Source organism: Strix aluco, chromosome 1 (assembly GCF_031877795.1).
Source record: "Strix aluco isolate bStrAlu1 chromosome 1, bStrAlu1.hap1, whole genome shotgun sequence".
Taxonomy (NCBI): Eukaryota; Metazoa; Chordata; class Aves; order Strigiformes; family Strigidae; genus Strix; species Strix aluco.
In genome coordinates this window covers 151188718-151214946 of record NC_133931.1, presented here as the reverse complement: position 1 = coordinate 151214946, position 26229 = coordinate 151188718, and the positions used below count along the sequence as shown (strand labels likewise).

The following is a 26229-nucleotide window of genomic DNA, read 5'->3' as shown; positions in this document are numbered from 1 at the left end:
TAAAGGGGAGTGTTGTAGCTTCCCCAGAGATGTCTTTTGTTCCAGAAAACAAGGATTCCCTTGGCACAAGGGTTCCCAACCAGTTTAGGTCCTGCTTTTTTCATATCTGGGTAGTGAGCATCACTCTTTCTCATCATAGCTGAAGCGATCTTCCTGTTCAGCTCCTGCATAACCGTTACCACAATTTGCCTGCCACTAGTAGTTAGCACTGTATTTTGCACCCACAGTTTTTTGCAGATTTTCAAACTGTGAGAGCTTGGGATTGCTCAGATGAGACTCTGAAATCTGTGCTGGCTGGGAGTCTGCCAAGGATCAGTATAGGTCCTTGGGTGCAAATATTGAGTACCTGTCTGTGCAGTGGCTATTGTAACTCTATCGTATTTTGTTTCTAAGTGGATGAGACAAACTATATGTAAATACAATATATGCAAATAGAAATCATATTTCTCTCTTCTTTTAAAAGCTATAAGCGTATAAAGCAGAATCCATCCAGGAACTTCTCACAGAATTTATACATAGTATATATTATAAATTATCTGTTTCCTGCTTCAGAGCAATGAAAAGTAACTGAGAAGGTAAAAGTAATTAAGCAGAGGACAGTCAGTGACCCTGATCAGAGAAGTGGACTTTCTTAATGAAAAACTTTTCACTGCGAAATAGTAATGCTTGTTTTACTGTAATTCCAATTGTTTAGACTGGAGCCCCTTGAGGCCTGGGCCTTTTCTATGTACCCGTTTTTCCAGTGCTTGAAAGCAGGTCTTCACAGTTCTGACTTGGAGGTTTACAAGCTATTCAATATTTATATCACATAAATAAAAGAAACTACTTGCAAATAATTTCAAGACCATTCACGTTAAATGCTTCTCTTTCAGCCAACCTGCGACCAGAAGATTTTTCCTGACACTGACAAGATTGTGCTTAGATTTGAGCTCTATGGCCTAAAAAGAGTTAAAGACCTATTGATTTCTTTTTGCTGTTTTCAAATATCAATTAAGCTGAAAACATGGGCTATAAATTATGGTGACCTTTGCAGTGACTTTTCATTTGTGGGATAGAGATGTGATGGTGTGAAAGCACTATTAATAATAATAAAAAATTATTAATAACTTCCTCAGGAACCGCCTAGCAAAGTGTAAATTGCTTTCTGCTTGGTATCAAATTTTCATGTAAGGTACTGTATCATGGAAATTTTCAGTCTTCTTAAAATTCAGGTGACCTAAAAATAATGCTACCCCTTCACCTCCGTACATTTTGTCATCTCAGCTGACAAATGTGATTCTTCTAGATTTAATCAGCATTTTATAATGACTTCTACTGAAAATACAGACTGTTGGTTTTCCCTTGTTGGCCTGTAAAATGTATAGGGAATGGTGGGTTTATTTGTTGGTCTAAGAACTTGTTAAAAATCTAACAGCCACAAAAAGCATGCTTTGGACTGAATAGCACTACCAACTCTCCACTTAATGAACTTTGCATGTTTATGGCTATTCAACATTTTTTTTACAAACACTTAAGGAAATACAGCACCAGTATAAATTTTCAGACTGTAGTTCTCTAGACCAAAGACTTTCCTTGGTTCATGAGACAGCTATATCATTACTGACTATAGCATTGCCATGCTATTTCATGAGCCTGATTAAAATCTCCCCTAGACAATTGTCCTTTCAGTGAGAAGACAGTGAATTCTCCACTGCCCTTTGACTCTTGTCTGCTCTTCACCTCGAAGATGTCAAGTAACAACCACTGAAAATGTGTTGGTTTTGTGCTAGTTACGTGTTTGCTAGAAATACAGTGGAGAGCAGGTAGGTACCAGTTGTCTGTGTGGGACACTGAGTTCTCCACACAGCTGATGTGTACTAAACACTGAAGCGTGGCCTTGAGGTGCAGAGCTTCAGGTCCTGTAGATAATTCTCCATTTCCCTGGTTTCCAATGGCATGCTGAGAAAGCTGCGTTTATGATCACTTGAAAGCCCTAGATACCATGTGACAGTAAGCTTCTACCTAATCCTTGTTCATCCTTCTATATGCAATAGCTTGTACTTCATCTAATTTTGATAGAAGAAGAACAAAAAAATCCCCCTCAGGCTGACTCTTTTTCCCCAACTTCACTTTGCAACTAATGCTAGAAGATGGAGAGGAGATCCTCAGCCCATACTTTAACCGTTGAATTACTTCTTCGTCAGTGAAATTTTAGCTAGAACGAAGAATTGTTTCCTCACTGAAATTACCATGTTTACCACAGTTCTGCAAAGCTTACTGCTTTTCAGTAGCTCACAGACAAAAGATGCAAACAGCATAAGGAGTCTGAATGTTACTACTTGTTCATCTGTCTTTTGGGTTCCCTTTAATTTGATGCTACCTGACTGCAAAGATGGTTTGCAGTTCTTCAGCAGTGATGGTCGGTCAACAGGAAAGCAGGCAAATATTTCTGTTAACTCTCCATGGTGAGTGGTACAGAGAGAAAACAACTTTCAAACCCAGCTTGCAGCTTCCTCTGGGTTTGGTGAGAGGATTCAGAAGGCCCAAAGCAAGAAGTTCTTTCCTTTTCTATATTTTAATTCCTATTGTTAAGATGGCGCTTTATGCTGTGGAGGTCTACTTTGGTGTTTGTGTGTCATTCATGGTTCCCCGAGGGGAAGCTCGCAGGGTGGCTGCATCCAGATGGGCCTGCCAAGTAATCCTGGCTGCTCAGCAGGGTGCCACCTTCTGTGGAGTGACAAGGGCCTAAAGAGATGAAGAGGGAAAGCAGCGTGAGTCAGTCCCAGGCAGTGAAGATGCAAGTCCTTTCCTCTGTATAAATCGTCCTTGAAGGGAAAGTGCAGGTAAAGCTGTACGGTGAAGCAGATGTTCGGATCGTGGTGTCAGCTGAGGCAATGCTTTTTTTAAGGTCAGTTTTAGCTGTTCACACAGGCCAAAGGTGCATGTAACTGTCAATTGTTTCTTCTGAAAATTCGTTCTGCTGTAATAAATTGGAGAAATTCCTCGTTCTAGCAAAGTCCAGAAATAACAGATGGCGCATATGCCAGGCATCAGCAAATCCTAAATCTGTGGGCATGACCCCTATCCATGACCTGTTGAGAAATCTACCTGCCTTCAGGAATAGGTTGCCCAAGAGTTTGATGTTTTATGTAACAAGACTGAAAGTGTAAGTTCCACTTGCTTATAACGTGCTGCTGTTGAATTTAGAAGCTCTCTTCCACAAAAGTAATGGAGATTTAATGTGGTTGCTGTTGTTCTTTATTGTGTTTTGGAGAGCAGTCAAGCTGAGAAGTTCTAACTTTCTGAATGTTCAGTTGATGAGGCTGGGCAGAGCCAGACTCTGTTTTCTTTAAGAATTTGAGCCTTCATCATCCATGAACATGGAAGTGCTGTTAGGGATTTTCAGTGACAATGCGGTTAAGGACATATAGCATGAAGTCAATATCTTGTCAGGCTGCTATGGACTTGTGTTTTGGGTTAGCATGGAACACGACACCAAATTTTGCTTGAAGTTAAACAGGTCCTGCAGGTATTGGAATAAGTTGTTGTGGTCAAAAAAAGTCAGCCTTTTTTTTAAAGTGTCTGCAGCACTGTGGATCATGACGTCCTTCATGAAACTGCACCTAGCAATAGTATTCTCACCAGTTTTCATTAAGGTTTTACACTCAACTAGCATTTCTAAAGAGAGTGTTAAGGCTTTACAGTTGAATATGAGAGCAGGAATACTTAAGAAAGAATAGCCTCTAATAAGTGGAGAAAGTCAAATGGAGATTATACCTTGTGTTTATATAGCATCTTTTAACCTGGAGCTGTCCATGAGAGTTAGTGAATGTATTGAACTGTTCGGTTCACCACTGCTTCTTCATGAGTCACTCCAGCTGGTTATCAATGCACAGTAATCAAAGTGAGGCAATGGATCTGGACTTCCCATGCTGAGGATCCTGCCAGACTTCCTAGCCAAAGAGTAGGGTAACTGAAATACACTGACAAAGCAGACTGGAGACAAGGTAGACTAATAGGGCTAATGCTATGGCATGCTGCTGACTCCTGAGAGGCATGAAGAATTTTATATTGCTTGTGGAGCTGTTGGCATTGCTTCTTTTGATATAGATTTTTCTCACGTAATCCCATGCTCTGACATGCTGATTTGATGTATCATCTCAATAATATGGGAAGACTGGGGAAATGTAGTGAAATGGCTATATTTCAATACTGTGTTTGTCAAGGGAAGGATGTCAGTCAATCACAGGCTGGAAAAAGCAAACAGTGTCTTATCGCTATGTGAGACTGAAATTCTTAATGTTCCTGTGTGCAGACCTGTGCCTTCATTTTCAGGCACTTCATTCCCTTAACAGTCACGTATTTAACCTGTGTTGAGCATAAGTGTAAATCTTGCTGCATTTCACAGTGGAGTACCATTTCCCCATATTCCAGCAGCAAAACAGAGATGAGGAGAAACTAACAAACTTCGGTTACTGCCTGAGATCTGCCATACCAATGAAGCAACTAAAATAATGTCATTAAATTAACAGTTTATACATTTACAAGGAATGAGTTTGGGAGATTGCTGTGGCTATGAAGAAAGATTTAAAGCTGATCATGTAAATGTTTTGATTATTGGGTCTGCTGATGCTCTATTTCATGAGGTGACCACTCTTCTATGAGTGGATCGAATCATGTTCCACTTAGAAGAGATCTCAGGGACACCTCACTGAACTGACTAGTCATCTGACACAGGGAATATTTCATGTTGTAGCAGTAATGGTGATGTCAAGTCACATTGATTGCAAGTGGAGATCAAAAAATTTTTGAGATAGGCTAAGCACCTAAATGAAGGTAGCTGGTATCTTTTCTCACTTATGTTACTCTTATTGTGCTTTATATTACTGTTATTAGAACCATCATTTTTAGCTAGTCTAAGCAAAGAGATTAAGAATTGAACTTGTAAGTAAGGATACTTTCCTTTTTGTGATGGTCTTGTCTTGGCATAGTCACAGAACATTGACACAGCTGTGAGAAGACAGCAATGGCAGCACTGGTTTGCATCTGTTCGATGACTGGTAGCATCTGTTTGATGATTAGCTAAAGGATTTCAGCTGTTAGAGCTGTCAATCTGACACCTTTGATGAGCACTAAAATAAATCTGTGCTACCAGGAACTGCTCATTTTTTTCCCCTGCTTTTGATTTGCTTGACTCTTTGTGTCCTTGCCGATAACTACTAGCAAGGCTAATGCATTATAAACTCTGAAAAGTGAAGCAAGCGGCTGTCATTTTTTGCACAACAGATGTTCCTGATCAAGAATCAGACAAAGGATCTCATCACTCTTCCTCTGAGCAATTTAATTTGTCTGTTCCATAGCACACCAGCCACCTCCTTTTTAGTGACTGATGTGCCCAAGTCCTACTTCATTTTAGGATCAGTTCTTTTAATCTTACAGAATTATTAGGTTTTTTTTCTGTGCCAGAGCAAAGAGAGTGGAAAAAAGGAAATTGCTTTATTGCTTATGGTGTCACCAATAATGCATCATAATGAAAAGTAGCAAAGGCCTACTTCAAATATAGGAAACCCATGTACTACATTTTAAGAGAACCAGAAAGTACCCTATGAGCACTTTTTTGAAGAAATAGCAATTTAGATTTGATGGTGTTTCTTTAGAGTTGTGAGGCTCAGAGGTAGGGATAAGCATGTATAATCCATCAGATTCTTGTAATGCAACTTAGCGAGGTGGAAAAATTGATATATTTTTAAGAAAGGTTTTTTGCTGTGGATCCGGTTCTCCACTCCTTAATCATGCAAGTTGTTTGAAATGAGTAATTACTGGAGTTTTTGCTTGCTTTTCCATTTAGTTTGATAAAACTGTATCGCTCTGCTGCTGTTTTGTAGTGATGGATGGGTACTGCTGGAGATGTAAATTCTGTGGTTAGTCTATAGTTAATTTCCCAGTTATTAGTCTAGCACAAGACAGTCATTTTGCCTGTGCACAGGCTCCCTACTGTGCAACCTGATTGATCTAGTATACCCAATGGGGGACAGTTATTGCTCACCCTGCAAAGGAGGATGCAGACTGTGTACCATATTCCTACCAATATCTGCCAAAGACTTGCTGGAAGAGAGGCAAGGGAAGTTGGCCTTGTGCATGTGGCCAGCCCTGCACAGAAATGGCAGCTGCTGCTGCCCATACAAATGGTGGTGTCCGTGGCCACAGTCACAGCTGCCAGTCCTGATAAATGAGGAAACTGTATCTGAGGAGCTCATTTTAGTTCATCACTGGTAGAAAGACAAACCACTTCTATGACCTCTTTTCCATTTGGCAGGTTGACAGGACAGAAGTGATTCGAACCTGTATAAATCCCGTCTTCTCCAAGCTGTTCACAGTGGACTTCTATTTTGAAGAGGTACAGCGGTTGCGGTTTGAAGTCCATGACATTAGCAGCAATCACAATGGGCTGAAGGAAGCAGATTTTCTTGGTGGCATGGAGTGCACTCTTGGACAAGTAGGTATCGCTGCCATTTTTTCCCCTTGTCATTCCTCTTTTGTACGTATATGAAATATATCACTTTGTTAAATGACTGATGGGTGAGATTTGTCATTCATGACAAAATTCTTAATCGCTTTGAACAGGATAATTAAGAACTTCTGCTGGTTTGATTTACTGCTGTAGTATGGCTGTAAGTCAGCCAATGCTATAGGAAACTGAGTATCAATGACTGGCCTTGTACAGGAAGAGCCCAGGCTCATTACACTACTGTTGGGAAATAGACTGATTTGGGAGAAAGTAATTGTTCTTAATGTTATAAGGGATTTAAAGCAAGTTGCAAGTCCAAGGAACACCTACAAATACACCTTTTCACATAGGGTAGTGCCTGGTGATGTGACAAATAGAGAGATAGGGTTGGATTCATTTCCTTGACTCTCAGTCATCCAAAGTTAGGTGTTCAGACTAAGTTACTCTCCTGATTTGCATCTTGAGTTCAGTGAGAGAAACAGACAGTTCCAGCAGTTGATTCATTTCACCTGATACACCCATCATAGATTAGGATAAATGACCTTCAGGAGATACCTGTCTTTCTCCATCAGTTATCAAGAGGGTCTAGACAGCTGGGTTTAGAGTAGATACCTAACCCTTTAGATGACTAAATTTGGGTGATGAGTTCTACCCACAGGATCATTATCTAGAGGTCATCAAAGCCAGGCTGGCAGTTAATTCCTGTGTTGCTGACTGGTAGCACACTACAGTGTCCCAGGCATCAGTTTATTTCTAACTGGCAGACTATTTGTTATGCAGCATCTCATAACACAGATCTCAGCTCTGTCCAGTAATGCCAAGTTTCACTGAGCTGAGTGTAAATTTGCTCTCCATTCTGTGGTAGGTTGTGTGACAACACCAGGCACTGCTTTCGTTTAGATTGTCCTTTGCAGTGCTTCCACATAAATTTATAATCTGAATGTAGTAGCCTGTCATGGAAGATGCTGTAGAGCTTTTGTTTCCTATATTCTCACCTTTTGTTGTTAATCCCTCAGCCCCACTGCACCTGAATCCCTTTGTTTTTATTCCCAAAGCCATTGGGCCAAACATGCTGAAAGAGGAAAAGTCCTCTCAGTGAGAGAATTAATATGAAATATACGTATTTACTAAATTGAAATCTCAACATAAAGATAATGGTATTTAGAATATTTACAGTGCACAATAAAGTCTGTTCTTTTTGATGACTTGTGGCTTTAATCAATGAAAATAAGCTATCCTATAACACCAAGGAGAATGAGAAACAAAGAAAAAAGTTATTATAATGTTCTTCTCACTTAATTGGCTTGAAAATGAAGGGAAAAAAAATGTCATTGCTGCTGCCTGTAGCATAAACGTCTTTATAATGATTTGATCTCTATAAATAGCACACAGCTGTGTTGGTTGCAGTGTAATTTTAATGGTAACCAAGAAAAAATAATAACAGTGTGAAATCTGTTCACAGTAATGTAGCCTTGAGGACTTTGATCTCATATTTAGACTTTTTTGGTGGTTCTTCACCCCCCTCTTTCTAGTTTTTAACTTTACATAATTCCTCAACTGATTTAAAACCCCAAAATGTTAGCACTTGAATTGTCATCCAAGCAAAGCCATATGAGGAGTCCAGCATTGAAAATCCTGCAGCACAGGCTGTATGTATGGAGCTTACACTCATGCTTAGCTGTTTGGTGTAATTACTGCATTTTCTTAATGATGATGATAGAGCCATGTCTTTTCTTGAGGTAATTTTGACATTAATGTCTTGCTCTACATCACTTTAATGCCTGAATAAAACATGATTTTGTGTGAGAGTCTGTGCCTGCCTATCAATTCACTTCCCCATTGCAAGTAGATCTTATCTGAGACATCCAGGAAGGTTGTAGATTTTTAGGCATAGTCTAAAAGACTGATTTTCTCCCCACCCCCCAGTAAATGTGCTAACTTCTATTGCTGTCTTCTAGGTAATAGTTGATAGTAGAAGAGATTCACTGCTACATGTACTTGTTTGTAGATCATCATTTAGATGTGTGGTAAACATACATTTTTTCCCAAATCAAGTAATACTCTTACCTAAAACAAAATTAATGAGAATAATAAATGCTGGGAAAGGCAATAGCATGGTTGTACAGTAAGCTGACACAGAGAAGTGAGTTTTCGCTTTCTTCTGATATATCTAAATCCTACATGTAGCTTACCGGATAGATACAAGCTTATTGGAAATTTGGGTCTTGAATGCGAATGATAGAGAAATGTGGTTTTTTGGAAGGTGTCATTATTAGTCTCCTCCTAAATGCTGTTATAAATCTGTGTCCCAAGACAGTGATAAGGGCAGTAACTTGTAGGCTGTTAGATCCTGAACATACACTGTCTAGTGACATCCCACTGGATTTTCAGCAAGATTTATTTCTGCTGCTCTTGCCAGGACAAGCCAATTTTGAGCTTCTGCTGGTAAATACTGTGGTTAGCAGCATCCTGGCATGCAGTCAGTTATACCTGGATAGGAAGAGTAGATGCATCAATGGGCATTTCATATGCCACGGTATTTAAACACAGTAGAACAAATGGTTGTGGATGGATATCTGCTGAGTGTAATTAAGAAAACATCAATGTGCTAAATAGAGACATTTCCTTAAAGTGTTTTGTTTTGTCCATCATGCTCAAAAGTTGCCCTTTCAAATAAAACAGTAGCAGATTATGTCTTGAAGGGTTTGAGGGGGGGGAGGTTTAGTGCAAGGTTTTTTTGGGGGAATCTTTTTGTGTGTTTTTAAGTACCAAAAATCTGTTCCTTCCACTCAGAAAGACTCTTTACATTCCGGTTTCCCAGCTTCTTCAGAGTGTCCTGGTGATGTGCAGATTTGCAGAACGTTATCAGATAGGTTCTGTTCAATTGGAATGATAGTCAGATCAATAAAACCATAAAATATTAGAGAAGGTACTAAAGTTGAAAGTGCAAACAAATTTTCCTCAATAAGTAGACATGATCTTAAAATATGGCCTGCAATTACACGTAGTTTATAAAACAGTTTCTTAAGGAACTTTACATCAAGAGAATGTACCATACTCCAACCATTTAAGCTGTCCATGCTGTATTACTTAACCTACCATTTAACAATGCCAGTTCATTTAAGGTGCATAATTAAAAACTATGCATTTTAAAAATACGTTATTATTTTTCATTTTACAATTCATTTCTAAGTAACTGCATAAAACTGGTATCTAATAATACCTTTTTTTATCAATTAAGTTGTGCAGTCATATGGTAGCTACTTAAGCAAGGAAACTATACTGTGTTTGCTTGTAACCTCACAAAGATTATTCTGAATCTGAAGAATATTTGTGAAATTATGGGACACTTTTTTTAAAAAAAAAGTTCTGTCCTCTAAAATGCAACAGAGCATGAAACATGCTTTATCCAGACATGGGTGTGAAAGAAGTTTTTTGGGTTTTACCTTTGGCTTTGGCTTGATTTAGGAATATAGCTAGAGAAGATGAATTCTAGCAAAGTTTACATGTCTAGTTTTTACTCTAATTTTAGGTATCTGTGCACAGAATTCCTATCTGGAAGACATTTCTTATCAGAATTTGAACATGCAATCAGCTTGTTCTGACAAAGTCTGTTAATTCTTGAGCTCAAGGTTGAGTCTGGATAACTTCATCCCACATGAAGTAACTTTGTGGAAGATGTGACTGAGCTTTGTGAGTCTGGAAGTGAAGACTAAACTGTGACAGAATAGGGGGTGTGTTTCAGCTGAGCCTAAGGAAAAGCTGGAATTGGAGGGAAAGCTTAGTGCAATACAAGTAACCTAAGTCAGAAGGGACCTCTGGAGTCTCTAGTTCAATCTACTTCTCAAAATAGATTAGAGCAGGTTGCTCAGGGGCTTGTCCAGTCCCATTTTGAATGTCTCCAAGGATGGAGATCTCTCAGCCTCTCTGGGCTATGTTCCAGTCCTTTGCCACCCTCACAACAGCAATGTCTTCCTGTCCCTAGGGTTTGCCTACCTCTTGCAAGACCAGAGAAAAGTGGAGGCATAATGAACCCTCACTCCTATGCGTGTGGAAACGTTTACAAATACTTGTAGTAGCCTTCAAGTGGCAAAAGAAATTCTGAATTGGCAAATCAAAAGTAAACAAAGCAGGGATGACTTAGCCATAGCTGGTCTTGCTTTGGGAGGAAGGGACTAATAGCAGCCTTCTTGAGCTGCTGCTGTAGATGACAGCTCTCAACCTTTGGAGTGGGAGTGTTGGGGTGGAGCAGTGGTTTGGCACTGCGCTTTCTACTATAACAGAAATGACTTGGGATGCTCCATCAGGCTGTTCATCTGCCCGCTAGTCTTCTAGCTCGTTGATTCACTCTAAATAGTTGCTGTTCTTTGCATACACACTGGCAAGTAGAGGCACCCATATATCTTTGTAGTGATAAGCAGTGATATTTTAACTACCATTTTGGGGCACTACTGTATAAAGGTGATCTCTTGCTTTCATATAGGTGCTTTAGGTGCTATGAATCAGTTCACCCTTGGTTGTGGTTTTACAGATGTCTGTAACTAAGGAGAGTAGATTCTTCCCCTTCTCTTTCCCCTTTGTTTTTCCTTTTCCCCCTCCCCATCCCTAGGAAGAGTGTTCAGGCACTCCACTCACCCAGACTAATCAGTTCCAACTGAATCCCTATCTGAAGGTTTTGTATGTCTGTTGCTTTTTGGTTGTGATTGTTTGTTTTGAGGGGCAGGAGACAGATTTTTTTATTTAGTGGGTTGAGTCTTTTGTCCACCAGAAACAATGGAAAAAATTGTACATGGACAAACGCTTTCAGAAATTTTGATAGCCAAATTTTCATGGTATTCATCTGGGATAGAGACACCCCAAACCCGAGTCCTTTTCTATTTATGTGTTGGTGCCTTCATGTGTTCTGAGCCTCTCTAAAGCTCTCTTATCAGAATTGTTCAGTTTTACATTCCATAAATTTTATAAAGCATTGAAGTTGCATCATTTAGTACAGTAAGTGTTCAAACTTTCTAAAGCCAGAGTTAACTTCTGAACCACACAGGAATTAAGTATCAGGAGGGTGGCTTAGGAACACTTTTCCTCTGAAGTTTCACCCGGAAGTCTCATCCTGATCTTTAAGAACTTACAAAAATTATTTCAATGGATAATCATTTTTTGACGAGAACTAAACAAACTTACATTGCCAAGACATTCTTGATTACTGCTCAGCTGTGCCTGCATTATTATTAAATTATAGGAACCAGTGAAGTTGTTATTTCTTAAATTCTGTGAACCATTCCCGCTCTGCAGTGTGGGAATAGCCTTTGTGACTTCTCTTTCATTACTTACCACAGCTGGTCTTTGTCATTTTCAAATTTATAATTCCATTCCTTGTTTGGTTTCTTTTAATTTACAAAAGTGTTAGAATATTGTTTCAATTCACAGCTCCCTTACTTGCTCAACTAGTAGCACAAGTAAAAAAAAAAAAAACAAACTAGAGAGATGTTAGATTTTTCCTGCCAAGAACCTTTTCAAGTATTATTTAGAGATTTAATATTTCCCATACATGCATTTGTGTACAAATTATATTGAAAATCTTCCTCCTCATAATGAGTATTATTGTTTCTTGTGTGCTTTCAATAATATATGCCATTAACAGATTATGCACTTTGAAATGCTGACTGATTATTAGTTCATTTTTGGCCATTGCAAATCCCCTTGCTCTTGAATTGGAGAAAGGCTGAAAGAGCTATGATTGCATCTGAATTAATTAAATTGAAGTAGTCTATATGAGAATATTTGCTTAATAGTCTGTTGACTGCTTCTGTGGTGCAAAAGACATAGGACCAGTTTTTTCAAGGTATCTGAATTCCTAAATCTCATTAAAATCTGTATGCCTCCTTAGGTATCTAAATACCTTTAAATACTTGGCCTTTGATCTCCTCCAAATGAAGTTGCTCAATTCATTAGTGGGATGAATAATGTACTTTATTAGATATGAATGTCATCTTCTACCAGGGCTTACTCAGAGCACAAGAAAATCATCAATGCAGCACTCTTCCTAACTTTTCCTAACCATTTAAACACCTCGGTTATCCCCAGGAAGCTCTTGGTTTGCCATTGCAGCATGATCTCTGAAGCTGTAAGATTTTCAGTTCTAGATGAATCTTGTCAGTCAAAGTTAATGGAATTACTTGTACAGTTTGTACTTCTTTGTTTTTACATACTTTATCTTTTTGTGTGAATTACTGTAGCAGTCTTTAGAAAAGTAATTTAAAATTTAGTTTGCTATTATAATGAGTTATTATTATGACTAATTCTAAAAGGGCTGCCACACTACATACTAATTAAATTCAAATACCTTTTATGTTATTGATAAGCTATTTCCTGTAATAATGTTATTGCCTCTTGTGATAGGGATACCTTTTTTTCTCAGTGTTCTGTTTTGACTGACTATTTTCAGGTACAGGTCTTTAATAAAGACAGGGAGAAGTGTAATTAAGTTGTAAATAGACTGAACTGATCAATAATATAGAGAACAAAAGAAATCTTGAAGAGTGGTGAGTATGGTACAGAAAGTATCATATGTACAGAGAGGATGATTATAACAATAAAACTGGCTCTACCAAGAAACAAGAATTCTGTGAGCATTTAGAATGAAACTTCCTTCATTATGGACATGCACATCTGAACTTGTCTTGAAGGGATTTCTTGGTATCCGTGAAGGGGTGAACTCATCCCCCAAACCTTTTTTTCATGAGAGTGGAGTAAGGTCACTGACATCTACCTACTGTCTGGTCTCTCTTCATGTTGAAATGTAGCATGTTTGATGCATCTCTGACTATCTGACACCATTTATGGAAATTATTTGCTGGGTTCAAAAGCGGCTGGGGGATAGATAGCAAGGCAGACACAAGCCCATCAGAGATGTACAAATCTTGCCAAAAAAAAATGCTAAGGATGAATGCGTGAATAAGGAGTGAGTTTTGCCGCTGTGAGACAGAGCTACCTCAGTTCTGCTGCACTTGCTGAAATCGGTCATTTACCCACACAGGTGAAATGTCAGTAAAGTCTGTCATTTTATTTGTGGGTGTTTAGAAGCTTACAGTATGCCTTGAATGGATTATAGAAGCTTACAGTATGACTCAAATGGACTATAGTAAGAGCACACTAATATTTTAATCAACAATCTTCGAGGTACATTTTACAAATGTTTGATCTCCAATCATTTGTCTAGCCACTCTGGCTGTATCTTTCTACTTAAGCAATACCATGAAAGTGTTACAGTCCTTCATTTGGGAGACTGTAGCTGTGAAAAAGGTGCTTTAAGGGTAGTACTTATTTTTATGCAAGAAGGAGAGACCTTAGGAGAGCATGTATCGTAACTAGTAAATACTTTTGATATGGACATGTCCTGAGTTTTACATACAACAGAATCCTTCTTTTGCTACAGGCTGAGGATAAAAATTATTTTGGAAACACGGTCAAATCATTTTAATGGTGTGTGTTAAAATCTCTGCTCCAACTTGGCAAGATAGCAATTGCTTGTCAAGAAAGGAACAGAACTCAGATAAAAGATGCTTTAGGTTAGGCCACCTGTCCATTTTAGCATCTTTTGTAGCAAACAATTCAAAAAACTGTAACTTCAGGAGGCTCTGAAAAACTCATTGAAGTCAACTGTTGCTTTAGAAAAGCAGGTTGCTGTACAGTGCTGAGCAGTCTGAACTTGGAGGCTGAAATTTTGCAAGTACTCTCTCACTTTTTGAATCCAAGCAATGCTGAGCATAACATGGTGACCAGTGGTTCACATGTCACGAGTTAACAAAAGCCAAGCATCATAGGACATAAATAGAAAAGAAGCTATGGCCATTATCCATGGACGTTTAAAGAAGCCTTTAACAAAAGAATATTGGTGTTATGTCCATAGTTAAATATTATACAAGTCAATTTAATTGAAGCAAATAATAAAAACCACACAGCTTTCTGATCCCAGAGGGAATGTGGAGTGTGACTGTCAGATCTCTGGCTCAGGGTGGCACCTGGCAGAACTGAGTCAATGCTGTTAAAGGAGCTTGGACCAGCCCCAGCTGTCAAGGTAAACAGGACTTCTTGGTATGATATATGGGATTTATCTGTTCCAGCCAATGCTAAGTAACTAGGTTGAAAAGCCATATTGAAATTTTCTTGTTAGTTTCATTTATAAGGATTGGGAATTCTGTATGATATTGAAAGTTATCCCTATATTGGGTTAAGGAAGGACCACATAGGGAAATATATTTTAAAAGGTTCTTAAACGAGCCAGGTGAAATAGGTCATTATATTTCACAGCTCTTCTTACACAGTGCTGATTAGTCACGACTCAAGCATAGCAGAGAGCAAACCTTCATCAGAGTACTTGTCTCTGAGTGACTGCTGAGCAATGCACTGTACACAGCTGGTGTCAGGGCCTTGGTGCTTTTATCCAAAGTGTTGCATCTGTTCATACTTTTAAAATTTAAAAAAAAAGCAAAGCACCTTTTATATATTCTAAATTGGAAATAGGATCAAATGGTACCATGTAAATCCAGATTTAATTACAGCAATATGGAACATCTGTTCTGATCTGTCCTTAACCTATTTGGTCTTGTATGTAATAAGGCAAATTTAAGACCATATTCAAGGGAATTTCCCACTTCCATCTTACCATGGAGTTGATATCCCTTAGCACTGCAGACCAGAAATCTAGTGAAGATGATGTTCTATTGAGATGATTTCATATTTGATAAATAGGAATCCCTTCATGTGAAGAAGTGTTCAAGCCCAGGTTGGACGGGGCTTTGAGCAACCTGGTCTAGTGGCAGGTGTCCCTGCCCATGGCAGGGGGTTGGAACTAGATGATCTTTAAGGTCCCTTTCAACCCAAACCATTCAATGACTATGATTCTATGTGCATATCCCCTCTCTCTGAAACAGAGCAGTGGCTTTTAGAGTCGGCTCCTATTCCGACCTCTTGCAAATGTATTCAGTATGCTATGTTTTATTGGACATGTGGCTGTCTCATACCAGAACTGGGTAGTAGTTTATATGTGGCTGTAGCTGCAAATAAACTTAACTTGGCTTTGTAAGTCTTTTTAGCCTCACCTCTTAAATCTCAGGTTTCTACATCCATTTGCTCACTGGTAGGTCATGCTTCTAATAAAATGTTTATGAAAAAATATGTTCTGGAAATGTAATGAGGTTTACTAGGAATGAACTGGATTCTACCGCCTGCACCATTTTTCATCAGTTTTGGACAAAACTCTTTATTATCTGAGGTTGAAGTTTTAAATTACAAGTTTTTGAAGTCAGAGTCAAACGAAAGACTCCTGACAAATGGAAGACCTATAGTTAATTACCTTCTTGTAAGTCATTTTGCTAGTTCAGCTATCTCTGTAACTCTGAACTTAGACTAATGCTTTCTAGGCCCTTGAGTTATCTTTGTTTAGGACTTGCTGTCTGGCAATGAGGTCAGCAAATGCTCTTTATGATAATGTTCAGAAGAAGATTTACAGTGATACGTAAACAATAAATATGGTATATAATTGATGGCAGCTTCTTTAGAAGCGGTTCTTTTAACCAATGAAAGCCGGTTTGTACCGTGGATGAACAAAAATGGCAACTTACTGCTAAGGAAAATAGATTTCTTGACAGTTATTCCAGTGTTAGTCTGTGGATCCTTAATCACTAATTACAATTTGAGGCAATGATGTTGGCACATTGTTGCCAGATGGAAGATTCATTTTACTGGCTACTTAATTAACAACTGGTAAACAGTTGCACCCAAATACACATATTTACATATGCAGAGTGTTTACTGTGTCACAGTGATGCTAATGGCTTAGAGAGCGAGTCTTATTAATGTGATCTACTAATGGGAATGTCAGAATAAATTATCTTCTCTGGAACTGCGAGCTGTCTGTCTGCCACCTGCATGGATGCTCCTGAGCTTCAGGTTTCTGTCTGCCTGATGCCTCTTGAAAGCTGGGATGCCTTCTAAAGCTGCAAAGGGAGCTGCAGGAATTTTTGTAGTTCAAGGGGAGAAGTCTTGCTGTTTCTAAAGTAGGCTAGTGGAAGGACAGGTTCCCATCCAAGATCTATCTCATACCAGGGGTATATATAAGTAACATATCTGAAAATGTTTCTAGTATGCAATAACCACAGCTTTCAGTGGAAAAACTTAATGTATTTTGCAAAGTTGTGTGTGCAATCTCAGGGGAGATGGGGAGGTCATAGAGATAAATTGATCCTGCTTCCCAGCAGCCATAATTCATTGTCTGGTTGGTACAGAACCCATAGTTTAATTATATATTAAGAATAATCTGTCCTATTTCTGTACTACCTCCCATTTGAGAATCTCAAACAAGATTTTTTAAATTGCACCTCACAATTTACAGGAGTGCAACAATTTGTCCTAGAACCTTTTTAGCTGGCAAGAAAACAGAGGTATGGGTGACTTAAGCGATCACAGCAAACAATCTTTCCAAGATCCTAGGGAAGGAAAAGCACATCTAAATCCTGACAGTACTTGTCATCTCACCTGTACTCCTGTCTGTTGTTGCCACTGACCAATACTAGTGGTGAAATCCAAAAGTTAATTTAGAAATGTGAGTGAGATGATGGCAGCAGGCTGGTTTATGGAAGGCAGTCCAAAAAGAATGGATATTAAATTATTCATTTAAGTAATAGCCAGCTACAAAAATGCAGGGTAAAAACCAACTGGCAGTCTGAAATGGTCATAAAATGAACATTAGTTAACAGTATCATGGTGTTCTTAAAATAAGTCAAATGCAAATCTGGAGTGTACCAGCAGCATAGCTTGCAAGACATAAGTTCTTCTTGCATAAAAAGGATCAGGAGTATTATGTCCAATTTTGACCATTATTCTAACAGTAGGATATGGGCCAGTCCATGAGGGCTCAGCAGAGAGCAATGAAAATGGTTTGAGGGCTAGAAAATTTGGTCAAAAGGAAAGATAGAACAAACTTGGGTTCTGTAGTCTAAAGAAGACTGTGGAGAGTTGATATTAGTCTTCAGATATAAAGATTGCCTGAAAGAGGAGGGGGAAAAGATTGTTTCATTTATTCATGGTGCATTAGACAGAAATAATGGGCTTAAACTGCAGAGAATTGGGTTAGATGTTAGGAAAATATATTTATCGTAAGGATTATGAATACCATAATAAATTGCCAGAGGAGGGTGTTTATCTCTGGATAGCTTTAAGAACTGATTAGACACACATCTGTCGGGTGTAGCTGACCCAGGTGTAAATGGTCCTGCATTAGGACTGAAAAGCTGGACAAAGCGATTCTGGATGTCCTGTTCAGCCCTGTGGCAAGTGTGTGATCCAGCCCTGTGATGGCTCTCCTAGCTCACATTTCCAGCCCATTTAAAATTTGCTTCTGTCCTGCTGCCTCCTTCATGACAGTAGCTGAGCATAATCTGAGGTGCCACTTTTGCTTTTCTGTTCAATTCAGCAAATTGATGGGCAGGATAAACGTATTTCCCCATGGTGATGTTAGGCTAAAATTTACATCCTAATGACTCCTGTCTCAGAGCACCTTTTTTGCCTGGCCATGACTTTGCATTACTTGCACTCCTCTGGCTCTGGCCGTTACCTGCTTATGTAGTTTATTGCTGCAATGTGTATGATGAAGGGCCTGGAGCCGTTCTTTTCCCTTGATAATGCCTCTCTTTTACTACTAATACTAATGCGTATTTTGCCGAAGATACCTATTTGTGGATCATTTTACTTGAAGTGTTATGGGTTAGCCATCTGGATGAAGTTGTCCAAGTAATGTTTTATGTGGGAAAGGACTGTTTCTAGTATAAAAGCCACATTCCAGAGGTTAGGGATTTTTCTAAGGCAGAAGCAATCTTTCGCTTTGTATCTGCACAATATGATCCTGCTGCAGTATTGTCAGATTAAAAATAATACTAATTGTGATTCCTAAGCTGGTTTTGGAGTTACATCTACATCTGTCTGCATTTTGAAGTTTTCCAACTAAAAAATAAATTAATTAATACAGCATTAAGTTTACAGAGAAGAGGGACCTAATATACTGGGACATCACTGTAGCTTACTAATTATGCATTATTGTAAGTTTTATTCCTTTTCTTATATTTTTACCTATCTAGTTTTAAATCTTTCAGGATTGTTAGGGAAATTTAATGATTATTGATATGGGAAATAACATCTTTTGTCAGTGTCACTCTGATAACTTCTGTTTGAAGTACATTTATAAATTGGTCAATGGACACGTTCATTTGCAATGCTGAGTTCTAGGGAAGGTCTGGCAACTGGTAAGAAAAGGAGACAATTTTGGAACTAAAACTAAGGGACAGATTGCTTGCTTCTCTTCTGAGTTTAGAGTTGCTGATATTTTGAAATAAAATAAATGCCTTCTTTTTGAAATGGACTTCAATTTCCTATAAAAATAAATGGGTTTTGGAGGCATCTCTGATAGATTTGCTGTATGCAGCTCCCATCTTACTGTCTTTGAAGTCCATTTAAAGCTTATTTCTGTCCTGCAGTCGCCATCATGGCAATAGTTGAGGGCAATCTGAGATGTGGTTTCCGCTATTCTGTTTAACTCAGTGAATTGTGTTCTTCCCGTTGTGCTTGACCCCATCTGCTTGATTTGTCCTTCCATTGCATCCTGTCCACAGGCTTCCTGGGAAACCTTTCTTCTCAGATGGGGTCTTACTGTGTTAACTCTGATCATGGATTAAGACACTGCCTTGATACAAAAAAAAAAAAAAAGGCAACATAAAAATTGAAATCACAATAAGCCATGTATTTACTACAGATTCTAATTTTTTTTCCCTTTGTTTTTATTTTTGTGCAGATTGTTTCTCAGAGGAAACTCTCCAAGTCCTTACTCAAACATGGGAACACAGCAGGAAAGTCATCTATAACAGTAAGTCAGTCTTAAATACACTCTTATTTTCCTGTTATTTAGAAATTTCTATTGTGACTAATTTTCCCTAAAAGCATGTATTTAGACTGTTTATTTAACAGATTGCTTGTACTGTTTCTGGCAAATGCTTGTTGCAAGGAAGTGGCATCAAATATAGCATGATTTGTTCAGAAGTCACAATACTACTGCTTTTAAGGTACTTTGATGAGAGCAAGAAAGCTGTGTTGCTTGATTACTTTTAGTTGAAGGTCTAGAACCCTCAGAAATTCATTTTGACCCACTTTGATGCACAAAGGAGTCTGATGTTTCTTGGCCCTTGGGCTTTTTCCAGTTTCTAAAAAAAAAACCCAACCACCAACTCAGAAAACACACACACACACACACCCAGCAACACCAAATGCAGAAGTTTGATGAGATTAGGTATTTTACTGTGTTGTAATGCAATTATGGACTGTATAGTTATAACCCCATGTGTATCTTGAAATCTGCAAATCGGTGTATTACCTCTCTTTCATCTTTCTCTTTGCTGGCTTGTTTGGGAGATCAAGCTTGTCTGCACTCTAGCATGCTTGTGACATTTGCAGCTCTGCATTAAGACAAAGACTATAATAAAATATTCTGCTTTGGGGATCTCTGCTCTGTTGCCTCAAAGAGTTGAGAAGGATTTTTTTCCTTGATGTGCAGTTAGCCAGATGGGTTTCTTTTGGCCTGATTGTTTGGATTTTTTTTTCTATCTTCCGCAACAGCAGACTGTGAGAAATAATGCCTTCTGAGATCCCAGGGAATTTTCTTTCTTGCATAAGGTAAACTAATTTTTGGTCTGGAGATGGAAAGGGATTCCCCACTCATCTGGCTGAACAGAACCAGGAGAGAGTTTTGCTCCCTCAATATCTTGTTGTGGTTTGCCTGCTAGGATTATCTGGGCATACTTCATCTGGTCCATCCCCATGGTGTTTTGCACCCCCCTCCTGTTCTATGAGGGACACAAAGGAGTTTTGTCTTGTGAAAACACAAATGCTCTAGTTCAACTAAAAATTATGCTTGTTAGTAGAGTGTTCTGGCAAAAAAATTAATGCTCTGTGATATACAGAAGATGAAAGAAAATGAGTTAGTCCCTGTTGTCCTAACTGGATGATAACCATGAAAATAGGGACCTTAGTTACTTGCTTTGGCTTCTGGCCAGTAGTACTAAAGAGCGAGTTGACTTCGCTTCAATGGGAGAAAACCAAACTCAGACAAAAATTATTGTGTGAAAAGTTTGCTTTCTCAACAGAATAAGTCAAAATGGATTATTTATCATTATTTTTGGACCTGGGGACATACCCGGTGTCTGTCAAGTATGGAAATTACATGTAATATTTTCCTAACTTCTTCAGGTGAATTATGAGTTTTTCACAGGATTTTGAAAGCTCCTGTCTTGGCATGTTTTGCTGGAATTTTATTAGCCCTTTGACTGTGTAAATTCTCATCAATATAATTTTATTATATGGCTCTGGGATGAAAAGAGAGCATTGTTCAGCTTCTCCAGTTAGAAGTCTGTCAGCCTTTATAAGACAGGGTTCATTATTTTCAGTTAAAAATATTTGTTGAACTTGGTGTGCAAATCCCAGAGCACTGTCAGTCATATACAGGTTATGATCTTTTAAACCATCAGACTACATGGAAAAGAAATGTGTCAAACTCTATGAGCCAAATTTCTAGCAAGTTCACGTTTGCCTGGAACCTGTGAAACACCACATATATGCCTGTGTGATGGTACTTTAATGCACAGTTAAGCATCTGTGCCCCTACATGGTTGCATGTGAATATTTTGCATGAGGAAATATCACAGTTCACTGCTGTGAGGTGTCACAGCCAGAATAGTATTGACTCAGAGAATTTTACTTAATTTAATTCATTGTCAATTAATGTAAACTATTAATTACTGATTTGGGTATTGATAAACAAATATGACAAGCAAACTCTTAGGGAAAACAATTCTTCTCCCCCTTCCCTGAGCAAAACTTCAGTTCAGGTACCTCTCCTGCCCCCTTCATAGTCTCCACTCCCTTTGCCTTCACTACATGTTATGCTCAATCCCTTTGGTGAGGTGATGGGTGGCACAGGTCAGGATCAGAGCATGATGATTTATTTTTTGCTGTTCTTTGTTTCTTACTCATTTTCTCAGCTGTGCTATGGGCTTACACAGCAGCCACAGTCCCTTTGGGGGCATTCCTGCTCCAGCATACGCCTACCTACAGGTGCAGGCCCTCAGAGATACCTCCTCTGGCATGGAGCACCTCCTTCCAAGAGTGCATCTCCAGCTGTGTCCCAAACAACAACCCTTTCTCCATGTCTGCTCCTGGAACTTCTTTAGGGTGGCCTCGCAGGCCTCCTACTGCTCCTCCCTTTGTGCCTCATGCCTCTAGCAGTTGCCACCCTTTCTTAAACATGTTCACACAGAGGCACCATATGGACCTCTGATGGGTTGATATTTTGGGGTGCAGTTGGTAGCTGCTGCCTGCTGCCAAGCCAGCTGGAGCCAGCTGTGACCAGCGTGAGGCGGTTCACAGCCTCCCCACACAGGTCACCCGTGCAGCCCCTGCTCCCCGCCAGTTATGCTCAATGCAGAGTCTAAATCAAAGAAAGTAAAAAGGTCTTTAAAAAAATCCCAGTGATAGTGGAGTTTATTGAGGCTGTAGACATATGTGGGCAGTAAAATCATCCTGCACTGCAGTGCTCTGACTGCAGCTCTAACCTCAGCAGCCTTCAGCTGGTTTGAAGAATAGTTGGGGTGTCCCAGCGGCTCCCTGAGTACCTGGAGTCCATGCAGTGAAGATAGTCTGCGCCTGGCTGGGGAGCTGATGTGGCTGCCAAGTGTGGGCATGAAACACCCAGGAAATAGGGGGGTTTGGGTGATTTAATCTCTGGGGAGAATATTTACAATAGGGAGAGATTTTATAACTGTCAAATAGAATATAATGTGATTTGTTTCAAAGAACATTCTTCAGTGAAATGTCTAAGGTTTGGTTAATACCTTCTCTCCACTGAAGCATCTTAATGGCTCAGGAAGGCTGTTTTTTGTTGGTTTTGTTGAGGGTTTTTTTTTACAACATTGCACAGCACAGTGACTGGCATCATTATCAGTATAGTTTATGCCATCTGAAAGAATCACACTACGTTATTTTAGTGTTAGTTTCTCTGACTCAGTCTGCAGTAAGTGGTTTTGCCAATGTAGTTATTGCAGAAAAACTATACCAGAAGAACTCTTCTACTGTAAATATGCCCTTCATGACAACTAATGACAGGTGACTTACACTCCTTTTTCCATTTAGCTTGCCAAATGATGCTGAAGCAGCATAAAAATAATTAATCTTTCCCCTTGGACAATGTAACATGGTGGAATTCTCCATTGTCCTATCTGAGGAAAAGTACTTGGTCAGAGGAAAGAGATCCCTGATCGATTTTGATGTCTGTCCATTGACAGGTGATTGACAAGCCATAGTCATGTGATACAAAGTGATTCAAGTTTGTAGACTTAACAAGGTGACACCCATCAGCTGAGCAAGGTGTTCACTGAATGCTCTCAGCCCTTCCTGATTGCAAAGAGAAACATATTAACTTGTACCACATTTAAGTTTCCTAATGAGGTCTATGTTCTTCACACTGGAAAATGGCATCTTTTCCCCCTTTCAGCACACCATGCAAAACTCAAATGTAGCTTTCCATTTAGGTGATTGCTGAGGAATTGTCTGGCAATGATGACTACGTTGAACTTTCATTCAGTGCACGGAAATTGGATGACAAGGTAAGCTGCTTGATATTAACCTTACTGAAAGATATAAGAATGCCTGCAAATATAATTTGATGAGATTTTCCCCGACAGATATTTTTGCCTTATATTATTAAACACATCGGAGATTTCAGATGAATGTTCACAATGAGGCTTTCCTCAAGTTGCAAAGTAATTAAAAAAAAAACTCAAGGGAATCTAATTAAAACCAGGACAAGTTAATTATGCTATAACCAAGACAATTTAATTATTTAAAATGCCACAGATCAGAAGTGCTTAGAGAAGTGAACTTTCTATAAGTAGTTAAAGATGTTATAGTTGAAGTAAGCATCTTAAAATAAAGCTAGAAAACTTCATAACAGCTCAGTCATGATATACATTTTGTTCAACAAAATGTAACTTGAATGTGAGAAAAACACTCTTGCATATTTGTTAAAAACTTTTCCCCTTTTTAATAAGAAAACTTTCCAGTGACTCAAACACTACTCTTCATTATAAGGACTACCTCTTTCTGAAAATATCTGCTGTTGTTTAGCAATATATATATAATAAGTACCTCAAGCAACACATAGTCCAAGAAAACCAGATGACAGCTTGTAAGGCACACTCTCTGTTATTTCAGTGTAATAGCAGATACATAATTATTTGAGGTAATCTGGGGAATATTTTAGCAATTCATAGATGTCATAAGACTATGACCTTTTTAGATAATAGGGCTTTACATGTAATTGAAGATCAGATGATTACAATTGTACTGGATCACAATATCTGCCATTAGTATATATATAGTTCCTTCTTATACATGAAGCTGCTTCTAATTAGAAATGTATGGTAACGCTATACAAAAATTCATGATTCTGATGCTCCAGGCACGTCCTTGTAAACATTTGACATGTGAGTTGCTTAAAATCAAATCAGTGAGAGTACTTTTGGATACATACAGCCTGATTTTGAAAGTCTAATGTAACTGATGAATAATATTTTTGGTTGAAACTGCCAGAAAAACTCAGGCAAGCAGAAAGTACACAGGAAGATTAATAGTACTGGAATTTATTTAGAACATACAGGTAAATAACATTACTGTGCTCAGGATCATTAGCAATCATAAATGATCAGGACCTGAATTTGCTTCTCATCTGAAAGATAAATTACCTCTTCCTTCAGAGCTGCTGGAGTCTTAGTGTTTCTGAATCACATAATTTATTTAGGTGTCAAAATGTAGAACTTCTCTTTAGACAGCCATCTTTAGATGTGATTGCCAAAGTTGTACACAAGTTTCTTCCTGTTCCACATGCTGTCACATCTAGAAAAAAGTAAAGGACATATACAACATAATAAAACTCCACTTGGTCATTACTTTTCCACAAATGTAAAATGTAATCTGGTGCAAATATTATGATTGCTTTATGGCTCTTGTTGGTATAAATTAAAAAGATACTGCAGAGTGTGCTTCTGAGCCAGGTCAGTGTTGTCTGGACAACAGATTTGGAGAGTGATTGAAACACTTTATGGGGATAAGTTAAGGAGGATCATTTTGAAATATTGCAAGAATATTGTCATTCTTGCCATTTTATCATGTCTAGTCAAGGTGCGCTTCATCTAATAAAAAATTCCTGGATGATGCAGTGTGCAACTCAAGCAATGACTCATCGTGTGTTATCTGAATTAAAACTCCTGTCTTCAGCTGATGAAAATCACTGGAAACCTATTCAGTTGAAAGAAGTCTTTCAATTTCCTCTAGCTAGAGTCAGCTCTAAACCTGGCTGAACCTTGGCTTACCTCATTTATAAGAAAAGACTGTGGCTTTTGGTATAGCTTATAATGAACTTTGGGGTCAGTAGATGCAAAGCACTATTAGTAATTATTGTTGTTAAGGTTTGAAATTACTTAAATTGCATAGTTCAGCCATTGGTGGAAAAGCATGAGTGCTCTGATGTCACATAAACGTCAAAAAAAAACCATCAGAGAATTGAGAAGAGCCCATCTTGTAAAATCCTAAGCGTGGTTTTGCAGTCCTCTCCCTACTCAGAGAAGTGATACCTGAGTACGGATGTAACATCAGAGAAGCAGACCGAGGGCTGGAACTGGCCTTGGAGTCTCCTGAAAGATAGAAGAAGCCTGTAGAAGCAATCGTTCATGCTCTGCTATACACAGGGTCACCTTTGTAATCCCAGGGGTTCCTGCACTGGTAGCTGTGGGGGTGGCAGAAGACAAGTTGAATCCTAATGTCTTACAACTTGTGGATAAAGGAAGAGGTGGAGGGAGGTTCTGGATGTGCTTTAAAGATAAAAAGAAGAATAAATTCTTTCTATCCATTACCATCAGTAGTATCTTGAATGGACAAGAATATTCTTCCTCCATCCTTTAAAGGAAAACTCCTTGAAAGAGGTTCCAGATTGTGGTCCTTAAACGTATGGGTTTCCTTCACTAAAGAAAAGGATGTGAACAACACGTTTTTGGCAGATTAAACAAAATTTGTTGGTATAATTTAACAGGCAGTGTATGCTTGTTGGCTTGGGTTTTTTTTTTTTTTTTTTTTTAACTCCCTCCTCATAAAACTGAAAGAGTTTTAGAGAAGACACAAAACAAATAAAGCCTACTCAATTTTTCCTGGAGGGGTGGCTGAAACATTCAGTGGAAAAATATAGGAAAGTCACAGGTATGAAAGTTTCTTGTAGTTAACTGACTTTGCAGAGATAAAGGTTATATTTTTTTATTGCAATGCTTGTTTGGAAGGTATAACTGCATTTTCATGTTTTATTGAAGCCCAGTCAGCTCAGATGGCACATCTTTGTTTCAAGAGATCCACTGAGAACACTTCATAGTGGAACAATAACTTTTGGAAAGGTTCTATTGCATTAATAGCTGTGTCACAATTACCATAACAAGCACTACGTTTTTATGATAGCTATAATAAATTACGAGCACTGAGGCAGGCAAACTGCTTTTCCTTTTCTGAAAGGAAAGACAGTTATCATTGCTTGGGAAAGATTCTCCAGCAAATGTCTGCAAAATACAAGCTAATATTGCTTTTTTTATATATTTCCCTGGTACTAA

At 38.6% G+C, this 26229-nt stretch overlaps 1 protein-coding gene across 5 annotated transcripts in view; it reads left to right on the top strand.

Moving 5' to 3' along the window:
* CPNE4 (copine 4) overlaps positions 1–26229 on the top strand; it is a 243293-nt gene that overhangs the window by 119556 nt on the left and 97508 nt on the right. For all 5 annotated transcript variants that reach the window (XM_074840046.1, XM_074840048.1, XM_074840047.1 and 2 more), the window contains 3 exons: positions 6296–6475; positions 19329–19400; positions 23113–23187. In XM_074840046.1, coding sequence (XP_074696147.1) covers positions 6296–6475; positions 19329–19400; positions 23113–23187 — 327 coding nt within the window. The remainder of the gene's footprint in view (positions 1–6295; positions 6476–19328; positions 19401–23112; positions 23188–26229) is intronic.